The following is a 12,523-nucleotide window of genomic DNA, read 5'->3' as shown; positions in this document are numbered from 1 at the left end:
ATTCAATATTTTAAAATGCATGGGAAACATTGTCCAATAACAAGTGGTAAGAAAACTTTAAGTTATATTTACAAATATAGTTTTGATATAAATGTTCCTAAAATTGTACAAAATTGCTAGAACTCCCGTATGGCTTAGTACAATATTTGGTTATTATGTTAAAATGATATATGCCATAGAAATAACCAAATTTCTCTGTCAATTGCTGGTTATAATAAAATCTCCTCAGATTTGTAACCATGACTATTCTAAGTCCTTGTCATCCATGGAATATTATGGTGTTGATACTTTTCTAAACACACTTGCAATCAGCTACAGTCCAAAAATTGCTTTTTCTTCAAGGAGGTTCACAGAAAGGATGGAAAGAATTCTGACAAGTTACAGGTTTCTGATAACTTCAAGATAAAACCATTGGACTAAGGAAAAATGTCCAGGACACTAAAGAAACTGAGTTTGTGAAACTGCTAACCAAGATCAAGCAGAACAAGAATTAATTACATGAGGCTGAATGAATGGATGAAAAAGAATAATGGGTTTCTATAATTTTTACTTGAAATTTCACTGGTTCTTTAAATGTTTTGTTTTCTAGATTTAAGGAAACTTTTTCCTTGTACGTTATCTATAGTTTACAACAATATAATAAAGTGCACTCCTGTGAACAAAATTAAAATATTTGCTTTTTCTCCATACCTAATCCAACCAGAATTCTAAAACTAACCATAAGTATTCTTATTTTTATGATAATATAGTTATTTATATAAGTTCAATAAAAATATGCTCTCTTTATAACAGGATACAATATTTAAAATTGGTTATATTACTAAGGCTTTGACTTGGATGTCATATTTGAAAATGCACATAAAGTTACCTCAGCCAAACTGAGGTTTGTCTTGATTTGGCCTCCTAGCCTTGTGAGACTTTTAAAAGTCCAGGCTGAGATTCTTATCAAAAGTTCTAGCAGAACAAGCTTCAAAGGAGCCTGCGTGGTCAATCACTATTCTTGATACACTTACGTAAATACTCAGGCCAAACTTGATGAGACTAAACTTACTTAGCAAACAATTTTGTCTTATTGTGATTATCTTTAGTAAAAATGGGGGTAACTGTAGATAAGAAATTATGCTTCTGAAGGAAGGTGAAAACTGTATTACACCTGTTATCTGACTGTAGTCCTGTTCATTGCTTTTGTGTGTTTCTAATCTACCTGTAGACTGAACTGGACCTTGAATTCTTCTTGTTTCCTCCAGTATCTGGAGAACTAAGAACAAGAACTTCTCTGTTCCTAAAGCCCTATAAACTGAAACTGGACAACTCGATGTAAAATTCTAGGAACAAGTCTCCCGCCTGATGTGCGAGCTACACAGAGAGTTCACCAAAATGCCCAGTGCTGGTCTAGTACTTCAAAATGACCACCAACACCTAGAAAACAGAACAATGAACTCCAGAAAGACACAGCCTCAGAGCCACTCCTTCCAAACCTCCATGTTGCTTAAATGAAGCTGAAAGAGGTTTTGACACCAACTCCTACTTGCTGGTCATTTCCCTTCAATATGAGACTAGAACGACCAGGAAAGGTCCATCCCAGCACCGAGGAATAATCAAAACCTAACCACAGGATGATCCAGTAGTGATGCTTTCAGAACAATAACTTGATTGGAGAAATGTAAACATTATCAATACCAAAATAAGTCACTTATATTTAACCCTACTAAAATGGAGCTGGGAGGCCATGAGGGGGGTCACTCATGCTCTATACCTATAATGAAAAATACCATAGAAATTTTTTTCCAAACCATAGCTTGCTACATGAGTCACACGACGACAGACAGCAGCACAAGGACAGCTAGGCCACACAAGCACAGCTCGCCACTCACACAAGAACACTTGCCTGACACTGTTTTCACTAATGAACTGATGTCAACTCCTGCAATAAGCCCTCGGAACCGATCATCTTCTAGTTTCGAAACAACTCGCATGTACTTCTCTCTTTTGTCTATAAAGGCTTGCCCTTGCCCAACCTCCTTAGATGCATCTATAGTTCACTACAGCATGTGGATCCTAGATTGCAATTTTCTGCTAATTCCCAAATAAACTCATTCTTTGGAGAGCCTGTCTCTCTCCACTGTTATTTTAGGTTGACAGTAGAAATAAAGAGTCTCTAATGGAACGTCAGAGAGGGAAGAGGGTATAGAAACCCTTTTTCTTGGATGTTTAGAATGGAATCTTAATTAGGCTCCTAGGGTCAGGGTACTGAGTCCCCATTAGTCCTGCATCATTAGATAGAAATGCTTTTAACATTTGCTTGTTTGTCTAACTTCAGTGCCCTGAGATCAATCAACCAGATCCAGCAAGCCACAGAAACCCACATCTTACACTCATTATTTCCTGACAATCTTCTGCACTTGCTTGATGCTTTATCCGTAAATACTTGAAGCCCTCATCATGCTGGCTAATGTCTAGGTATACAAAGGGAGGCACCCAAGTCTCAAACAGTTTTCCCAGAAGAAACAGAGCTCAGGTACCCAGACACCCAAGTTACTGGAGGCACCAGGCCAGCTGGGAGTTGCCCAAGAGATGCTTACCTTTCATATATGCCAAGCCAAAGTAGGTGAGTTCCTCAAGCTTGGCAAAGGACGTTACGGCATTGAAGACAGCTCCCACTGTTGACTCGACATCACATTTTACCTCCAGGCGCTGCCCGTTCAGCAGGACCACACAGAGGTCCCTGAGAGCCAAATAGGATTTCCCTTTTTTGGTCTGAAAACAACAATAGTATCAATTATACTATAATTATAAGTCATTACGCCTTTAGTGTGTGGTTACTGTACTAAGCACTTTACACACATTGTTTCACTTAATTGACAAACAACTCTAAGAGATGAGTATATTTACAATTCCTATGCAGCAGATGAGAAACTGAGGCTCAGAAATGGTAAGAGTCTTGCCCAGGGTTTGCAAAGTTTGTAAGGCAGGAATTGAACTCAAATCTGAGCCTTCTGCCAGGCTCAGCAGGGGCCAGGAAAGCTGGGAGGCCCGTCTGACTGATGTCTTTCCCCTGCAGAAATCCCAGCTGCCCCTTGGGTTCTGCTTCCTAAGAAGGTCACCCAGGGTCCTCATCAATGAATCGTATGGCCCTGGATCATTCTGTCGATCTGACATTGTCTCCCCAGGCTCCAGCAGAGCACAGGTTAATTCATTCTAAACTTCAGAGAGAATTGGGTGGGTGTAGATCCAATGAAGAGACAGAGCTGGAGCAAGGGGATGACCTAGACTCTAGAAATGGGTCAGCAGAGCCAAAGAGCCTCCAGAGTCTGCCTTCTGCCTCTTCATCTCCCACCAAAGCCCCACCCAGACCACTGTCGCCTCGGCTCAGCCTCCTGGACAGTTCATCACCAGGCAGCCGCCTGGGCCATTCTGCCTGTGTCTTTGCACATATAATACCCACTGCCCCCAGGGCTCTTCCATTCCCTCCCCACGTAGCAAACTCCTATGGGTCTGTCTGGTCAGGCTCTGAAGCCCTTGTCTGTGGCTCTTCCTTAGTATCCCCATGTCCCAAATCCCAGTCTGGACCTCCCCCGGGAAGTTCTCTTTAGAAGACAGTCATGGAGAGACACTAGCATATGTGGCCTTAGTGCCATCGAGACCATGCTTGCAGTCACACCCTGACCCTCCTGGCACCCAGGGGCAGCCTACGCACTCCAAGGGCCAGAACAGATCTGAAGACCCTGTGGGAGGGGGTTTCCCACAAGTTGCTGGGCAGGGCTGATCACACAGGCACACTCCACGCCACCTCGGTTCCCACACTTGCTGCACACCTGAGTCACCTGAGAGGTGAGGGGACCACCCCCAAGATGGTTCTGTCAGTCTGGCACAAGACCTGGGAAATCAATATCTTGTAAAGCTTCCCAAGTTGATTCTGCGAGGGCCAGGAAGGCTGGGAGGCAGATCTGACCCGCTTCTTTCCCTTGCAGAAATCCCAGCTGCCTCCTGAGAGGGCTGCCCAGGCCCTCAGTGATGAATCGTATGCCCGCCAGTGATGGGCTCCTGCTTGAGTCCAGTGCTCTGAAGCTGCCCTCTGGGCACTCTTAATAGCTGTGTCTTGGAATGTGTGTTTTCTAAGTGAAGTCCCCGGGACAATGAGCGTGTATACAAAGCTTCGACTTTCAGCAGTCCTGCCTCCCCTCCTCCTTGGAGGGTTCTGGCTGCCAACTCCTCTGCTCTCTGAATCCCCAGGCCTGGCCCAGCCTCCCCTGCCCCTTCGTCTTCCCCGCACAGTGACCTCTGCTGCCCTCCACTGAGGGCAGCCATGGCTCTCACTGCCCCCTAGTGATGCCCTCCTCAGGGGCTGGTGGAGGAAAGGTCCCAAGTAGGCACATGCACCCAAGGCGTGTCAGAGCAACCATGACAGTGGCTGTCCCCACCAGCATCAAAGCTCTTTCCATGGGCGATTCAGCAGGGAGAAGCCTCTCACCCACCCAGCCCCCAAGCCAGGTACCAAATGTATCTCCATACAAAGGGTGTAACCCCTTGGAGGACCACTGATTGTCTGGACAGGGGCAGCAGAGTCATGGGTAGGGAGCTTGGGCTTTTTCACCCTGCGTGGGGCATGGTGCATGGATCCAGCAACTGGTGTGACAAAGTCACAGGGCAGGGTCCCAGGTACCTGCAAGGGTCTCTGTCCACCTCGTGAATATCCCTATGCCCAAGAGAATGTGACATTAAACAGCAAATAAAAAATAAAAACACCATGACATGCTGAGACAGAGAAAGTACACATGGAGAAAAAAGAAAATGTTTTATATTTCAGCTCCTCTGGTGGCTGCTTTTGAACACAGGATGCTGCCTCTTCACGTTTCAGTGAGCCTATTTGCCAGTGTTTCCCATGGGACAGTCATGCTGTGAGGGGAATCTGTTTTGTTCCCAACACCCATAGGGAAGCAGAAGGAAAGGGTGTGTGTACGAAGAACTCCACTTAGAGGGAGACATAGAGAGCTACACTGACTGAGGACCATGGGGACAGGAAAGGGGGGGCTAAAGCAACAGGGGCAAATGCTCCAGTCCAAGTCAGACAAACAGACCGAGTGACATAGGAAACCCTGGGAATGGGGCCTCCCCTTTCCCAGGTTAGGGACAGAGGTCCAAAAAGTCTTTTATTGAGGGAGCCCTCGGTCACCTTCATGCCTTTCTGGCATCTTTCTAGAGGCTAGGGTTCAAGATCCCCTCTGAGGATTATAACTAGGCTCCTAGACCTGGTGTGTAGGTCAAGATGCTCGCCCCGGACAGAACTGGGACAATAGCACCGTTCCCATCACCTGGAATCTTGGTACCTAAGCACTGCACAAGCGTCCCTGCAGAGAAGGGGAAGCTGGCCCCCATCACAGCAGGTCTGGCCCATCTACCTGGTGGGTAGAGGAGTCTCCAGTCACATAAACCATGTGACCACAGGGATGTCAGGAAGGGGTTCCTGGGTGAATTTCCCTTTCTTCCCCTCAGCTGAGGGCTGGTGATTTGAAGAGGATGGGCAGAGGTGGGACTGGCCTGAGGAGGCCATGGCCCTCTGACTTGCAAGCCCCATACAGGAAGTGTCTTCAGAAAGTTGTAGACCTCCAGAGTGAGCCACCCTGACACCCCCAGCCCCTCACACACCAGTCTCCTTAAGTTTAGCATTTTCATGCTTTGGGTAACTCAATCTTGCATACTTGGGGTGTAAAAGTTATCATCCCACTTCATACTTTTTGTGTCAGTGCAGAGGGACAAGGCACACAGTGGGTGCCCAGTCAGCGTGTGCTACATGAATTGATGCAGTTGGTCATTGCATAGCAATTGGAGGCCCGGGTTAGGCAGGCATCCCACTTGTACTGACCAGTTTGTTTCAACACTTTCAGGACTCAGGTGTAGAGGGAATGATGTCAGTGCACTGAAACAGACATTCCCTTGACAGGGGAGTATATGGAAGCTGGGATTCAATGGGATTTTGCTGGAGTGAGCCAGAGGTGGGCTCATTGGTGCTCTTCAGTGCAGGAAGGACAAGTGGTAGGTGATGCAGGAGCCTGGGAGGAGAGAGCGTCTAGCCACGCCCCACTCTAGCCCTGCCTCCAGGAGGCCCTGAACAGAGGCCCAGAAAGCCAAATTGACAATGTGTGCGCTTCCAGCCCTGGAGGTTGGGGAGATGGGAAAGGCTCACATTCAAATACTCAACATTGACTGAAAAGCTCCCGGCCCCAACTGGGCCCTGGACAACAGAGATATGGACCTGAACATGGACAGATACCTCCTGGGGAGCTCAGGGTGAGACCAGCCACACATGGGGCTCTGCAGGGGACATGCTCAGGCTCTGGGGTAGGAAACTGACAGCCCACACAGTATTTGCCCTTCCTAAAAAGCCTACATGGCTCACTCTTTGTCTTCACCCAGTCTTTGTTCACAAGATGCTTCCCCAGAGCCACTTCCCCATCTAAAAGAGCATACTCTCCCTCCTACCACCTGCCATGCTCCACCCTCTTCCTTTCTTCATTGTTTTTTTTGTTTTTGTTTTTATCACAAATCACTACCTGGCATTCTTTTATATTTATGCATTTGACTGTCTTTGCCTCTTCCTTCTAGAATGTAATCTCCACACGAAAAGGACTTTGTTTCATTCACAGCATAGGTGGGGGCCTAGAATAGTGCCTGGCACCTGGTAGATGTTTCACAGCGTTCCCTAGCTGAGGCTGGGAGGGCCAGCAGGACTCAGCTGGAAGTCACATGGGGTCCCTTTAACAGGCCAAAGGGAAAACAGCAGCAGTGGGAGGTAGTGATGCTTCTGGCAGGGGTCGGGGGGAAACTGAATGTCACTGGGGTGTCCCCACGTGAGACCCCATTCAGACACAAGTGGCCTCCCGCAACTGCCCACTTCCCTCACCACCCTCCATCCCTGCCCAGTCTAGCCCAGTAGTTACCACAACCGATCCCGGCAGATGTAGTGTCGTCGGGGCCTCTCCAGCCAACAGGATGAACTCTGGCCTGGAAAACTGGAGGAAAACAGTCACATATGGTAGAGAAGACGACAGATTCCAGGCTTTAGGTCTGGGCTTCCCCCATGATGCACCTCTACAACCCCCACCAGCACACATTCCCCAGAGCCAGCAGGAAACAGGCCAAAATGGGGCTGACCTGGGCTGAGGCCCTAGCTAAACGGTACATCTTGGAGCAGAAGTCTTACAGGTGAGTATAGGGTATCAGCAACATTCTGGCTCTTAAGTTGGGTACAGGGGTGTTCGGGGTGAATTATAAGTTTCATAATTCACACAGAACTCCATCTTTTGTATGTATAAAAAGTATAAAATGTATAATATAAATATAAATGCAATAAAAATATTTTTAAAAAACAAAAACACTTTTAGATTTAGATGAGCTGAAACGTTTTCTAGCTCTAGATGTTGAATCAATAGCTTAGTGGGCAGCTCTTGTTCTCAGTGTACTTGTATTACACTTGACCCACAAAATACTGCAATACCATCACTAGCTAGACCCAGCTATCCCCCTGTGGGGGGTATATTCTCAACCCATTTTACAGGTGAGGAAATTGAGGCTCCTCACCTTTGAAAAAAAAAAATGCTTAAGAAGTTCATCTGAGTCATATAACCAGCAAGTGATAGGGTTGGGTGGGGCTTCTATAGTGCCCTCAAGGGTACCTAGCAGGACTCTTGTCCCAAGAGGCCAAAATTCCAGCCCAGAAGTGACTTGTGTCCAACAAGAGTTCCCAACAGAAGTATATTTAGTCAGTGATCAGGAAGAAAAGCCAAAGGAGGTGGACAAGGCCTCTCAGAAGCCCTCTTCACACCCTCCACCAAGTTCGTGGAGGCCAGAGAAGGGCCTAGGAGGACAGTGGGGGCCGGGCCGGGGTATGGGAACCATAGGCCAAACAGGAAGAGGGACATCCTGAGGCTGTTTGGAGCTCAGCTCAGTCGAGGGGCTTTAACTAACTTTGACAGACAGAGAGGCACATTTCCTCTAACCCTATTATCCTCTTCCTTTCTTCATTGTTTTTTTTGTTTCTGTTTTTGTTTTTATCACAAATCACTACCTGGCATTCTTTTATATTTATGCATTTGTCTGTTTTTGCCTCCTCCTTCTAGAATGTAATCTCCACATGAAAAGGACTTTGTTTCATTCACAGCATAGGTGGGAGCCTAGAATAGTGCCTGGCACCTGGTAGATGTTTCACAGCGTTCCCTAGCTGAGGCTGGGAGGGCCAGCAGGACTCAGCTGGGAGTCAGCTTAGGTTTACCCAGCGGGAAGAATGACTCTCTCCTCCCTAAAGAAGCCCTCCCTGCGGCCCTGGATCTGTGCTCCTGCCTTTCACCTGTGCAGAAGGCCCCTTCCAAACACATTCTGCCTTGTCAGCTCTCGAATCACATAGCACGCTCTGCCACTACCCTGCGCAGGGTGGCTGCAAACTTCCTCTAGGGTGGGACCCAATGTCTTCAACCCTACATCCTACACAATGTCCCCCACAGAACCTGCCCCAGCAAGACCACATAGTGAATGCCTATGCCCTAACTTGCAAATTTCAGGTTTATGTTGGTCCAATCCTATAAACCTCAACCCAGGGAAGTTGTGCCCTAGAAGACCTGGCCCATTTTCAGCCACTGTGCCAGCCACCCACAGCTCCCTGCTCAAGCCTCCTTGAGGAGTGCCCTTCAGCCTTCTTTTGCTTACCTTGCTCCTTCTTTGCAGAAAACCCTTTTGAGAAGGAGTTGTTGGCCATGAGCTATCTGCTGCCGAGTACACAGATCCAGAGCTGAGCCTCCGGCCCTCCTGCTGGTCCTGGGGATCTGCTCCTGAAAGAGCGCTGGAAAGGGGTTGAGAAGAGGTGAAGCACTTAGCAAAGACAAGGGCTTCCATTGCATGAAAGACCACCCACACAGGGGCTCAGCTGGGCAGGGTGCACCCACTGATGCATGTCACCTTCTCCCCCACCTATGGGGGAGTTACATCCACTTTTCAAGTGGCGGAAGCTGAGGCCTGGAAAAGCTAGGCTGCACAGCCACTGGGGTGTGGTGGGGTTGGAGGTGCAAGGCACAGTCAACTTCTCCACCCCATGGCTCTGCCTCTCTGTTTGTGGTGCCAGGACCACAGGTCTAGAGCAACCACCCAGCAGGTCATGGGATTGCAGTGGTTCTGGCTTCTTTAGAATTTGATATATTGCTCAAAATATTTTGACAATAAAATATATTGTTTAAGGAATCAGGGGATAAAAACTGTTTTCATTGGGAAAATAAAGTTTTAAATGGCAGGAAAAAATAATTGCAAGATAAACTCTACAATATCCAATCAGGGCGCCAACTGTGGATTTGACATCAACTATGACAAGACACCGTTACAGCCCTCAACAGTCAATATGTGAATAAATAAATCACCCGAACTTCAAAATGAATAAGGTTCCAGGTCCAGGAAGACATGAGCCCATCTAGGTTTTGATCTGATTCAAGCATCCTAAGTTAGACAAGTGCAAAAATGTCCACAATTCTTCTCCCTGATCTGCACCCTTTGCAATCTGACTTTGCATCCTCCTGCCATCAAGAGAAGGAGTCTATTTCCTACTCCTTGAAATGGGGCTGGCCTTTAGGCTTGACTTGGCCAACAGAATGATGTGGAAATGATGGAAGGCCAGTTCTGAAGGCTTTATGCACCTCACCCTCCTCTCTCCTCTCTTCTCTCTCTCTCTCTCTCTCTCTCTCTCTCTCTCTCTCTCTCTCTCTCTCTCTCAGTTCCTCTCTCTCAGTTCTGCCATTGTCACGAGAACAATCCTAGGCTGACCTGCTGATGGAGGAGAGCCAGAGCTTCCTAGACAATGGCCATTCACCCCCCAGGAGAGGCTGGCTAGCCGAGCTGAAGATAGTCAGAGATGCAGGAAGGCTTTCAGCAGAGTCTAGAAAACCTCTCAGCTGAGCACAGCCTAAATGACCAACTCAGAATCATGAGCTAAATATATAATTGTTGCTTTTAGCCACTGTGTTTTGTGGTTGCTTGTTATGCAGCATGATATGGCAATGGATAATGGCAACAATATTGAGGCATGCTGTCGCTCTGCCACTCGGCCTGAGTATGGTTCCCAGGGGAAACAGGATCCCTTGACAGCACAGCTGCCACCAGGCCCCCATCATCTTGGCTTTGGATCTGCTTAAATGTGGCTTCTTCAACTGCTAATGGAACAGCATTGGCATTTTCTGGAGGAGCAAGAGGCTTCTCATTAATAATCAGTAAAGAAATAAGGTACCGTAGCCCCCACACTTATGTCTCACATCAAGTTCACAGCACCCTGCAGGCCTTGCTGCTTACCGGTTAACAAGGAGGCTGCAGTGACTATGTGTTGAGGTGCTCCAATGGGGATCTGGCGAGCTCTGGGTCTCCGTGCTTCTTTCTGAAACTAACCAAGCAACATGGTAGAGGGCATGGGCAGAAACTAACCAAGCAACATGGTAGAGGGCATAGGGTTTCTTAAATCAGGCATCCCAGAGCATGAATGGCATCATGACTTACTAGCTGTGTGACCTTGGTGAAATTACTTAACCTCTCTGAATCTGTTTCTCATGTAGAAAACAGAAAGGACAGTTATAGAGGGTTGGAGGGAGAGTTACAAGGGAAGATAAAGCCTAATGGCAAAGTGCACCTTGTTTTAGAGACAACAAACAATAACATTAATTTTTAAAAAAAAGCTCAGATTGAGTTGAAAAGTAGAGAACAGTAGATTTGAAGATTATTCCAAAAACCACTCTTTTAACACACCCAGAAAAATAACTGAAAAAAAATCGAGTTTTTCTTTTCTTGTTGTTTGTTTTAATTTGGATTTTCTCAACTTGGACAGTTAGAACTCATTTTTAAAGTTTTCATTTGATATAAATAACTGTGTTAAGTTGTGTCCCCAAATGAGACTTTCCTGGGAACACAGGTGAGTCCTAAGCTCAGCCCCTTCTCTTCAGTGGCTTCCTGAAAGAGTGGCACTTACATAGGCTTTCTCTGCCATCACAATGTGAATGTGTGGCCCATACAGGGCAGGAAACAATAGAATTGGTACCATCGGCCCACGCAGGGACTGCTCAGGGCACGTACCCACCTCTGCAAGGATGCAGACACTCCGAGGCCTGTGCCGCTGGGCTCTCACTGCTTGTCCCATGCAGCCTCTTCCTGAGCAGGTAGCTTCTGTTCTGCTGCACACAGGAGCTTTCCTCCACAACTCTTTTCTCCACCTGGGGGTCAAGTGCATCCCACATCCACATACCAAGATAAAGAGGGGGCGTTTTTATAGATACATGCAAACTGGCTGTCAGACTGAATCAATGTGGAATTGTCTGCCCTACACAGTGAGCACCTAATGATGTGTTCTCTGGCACCCAGAATGTGCTCTGTACCCATCCCCCACATGCACCCTGAAGGCACTTCACCCCCCACTCCAGACCTGCGCACTCACACACATCTGTGCCTTTGTTCATGCATTCCCTCTTGTGGGCACAGAAGCTCCTCTGTGCCCACCAGACCCAGAACTGTGTCCTCTCTACTTCTAAGCCTCTCCACCTCTGCCCTCTGATCACCTTCACTTATCACTGCACTCACACCTGGCTCTGTTGCACCATGTTCCCTGAGTGTGCTGCTTGTCTGTCTCCCCCAGCATCTCTGTGTGCTTTATGCACTGCCATAGCACACCTAATGCAGTGCCCAGTGAATGCTGGTAAGTGACTGACATCTACTTTGCAGGTCCCTGATGGAAATGTTGCAGGTCAATACAGTGTCTATCCAAGGACAATGGCACACCAGTGGATGGTAGACTTCAGTATCTTTCAAATAAATATAGTCCGCTTCCCCCAACAAACCCTCTGGCTCAATTCACAGGAGCCACAGGTTCCCATGCCAAGAGAGAAAGGGTCCAAGAAGGAGACCTTCTCTGATGGAAGAGGCCTTCTCTGATTGACTGTTGCCACTATCCACCTTGCTGTCCCCTCATCTCCATCCACACGGCCCCTCATTAATCCTGGTCTCAGCTCTCCAACTTGTCCCTGGACAAGTGCAGCCACCCAACTGGTCTCTAGCTTACCTGCCTTTGGTTCCTCCCAAATACAGACTTCCTTACATTTTGTGCCATAGGCACCTCACTTGCCCATCCTACCCCAGCTCCACCCGGGTCTCATGGGGGACCAACTCCAAGGTGCCATTTCTGCACCAGAGTTCCCCAGGTGGCCAGGCTGGGCCTGTCTCCAGCTGAGACTTTATCCTTCAACTTGTCAGCTGTACTACCATCACTCCCCTCTCCCAGGAACATTTCCCCAATAAATAACTTGCACAAGAATCCCTGTCTCTGGGTTAGCTTGGAGGGAATCCAACCTAAGTCAAATGCTTCCCATGTGCCACGTCCCTTGCTGCACTCTGGGGAGTGCACAGGGCAGCAAGCAGCACAGTGTGACAAGCACAACAAAGGACCCCCTGCAGGTATAAAATAGCAGAGGGGAGGGTACCCAGGGACCACAAAAATGAAGTCAGGGAAGGC

The 12,523-nt window shown here is 47.6% G+C and overlaps 1 protein-coding gene across 1 annotated transcript in view; it reads right to left on the bottom strand.

Moving 5' to 3' along the window:
* FRMPD2 (FERM and PDZ domain containing 2) overlaps nt 1-12,523 on the bottom strand; it is a 95,136-nt gene that overhangs the window by 72,481 nt on the left and 10,132 nt on the right. Inside the window, exons 5-9 of the mRNA XM_073018994.1 lie at nt 11,099-11,231; nt 10,324-10,411; nt 8,701-8,833; nt 6,939-7,010; nt 2,583-2,757 (exon numbers count right to left, since the gene is read on the bottom strand). Of these exons, the coding sequence (XP_072875095.1) occupies nt 2,583-2,757; nt 6,939-7,010; nt 8,701-8,833; nt 10,324-10,411; nt 11,099-11,231 (601 nt within the window). The remainder of the gene's footprint in view (nt 1-2,582; nt 2,758-6,938; nt 7,011-8,700; nt 8,834-10,323; nt 10,412-11,098; nt 11,232-12,523) is intronic.

This window comes from Chlorocebus sabaeus, chromosome 9 (genome assembly GCF_047675955.1).
Source record: "Chlorocebus sabaeus isolate Y175 chromosome 9, mChlSab1.0.hap1, whole genome shotgun sequence".
Classification (NCBI taxonomy): domain Eukaryota; kingdom Metazoa; phylum Chordata; class Mammalia; order Primates; family Cercopithecidae; genus Chlorocebus; species Chlorocebus sabaeus.
The sequence above is the reverse complement of the archived record's forward strand: the minus strand, read 5'-3'. Positions and strand labels throughout refer to the sequence as shown.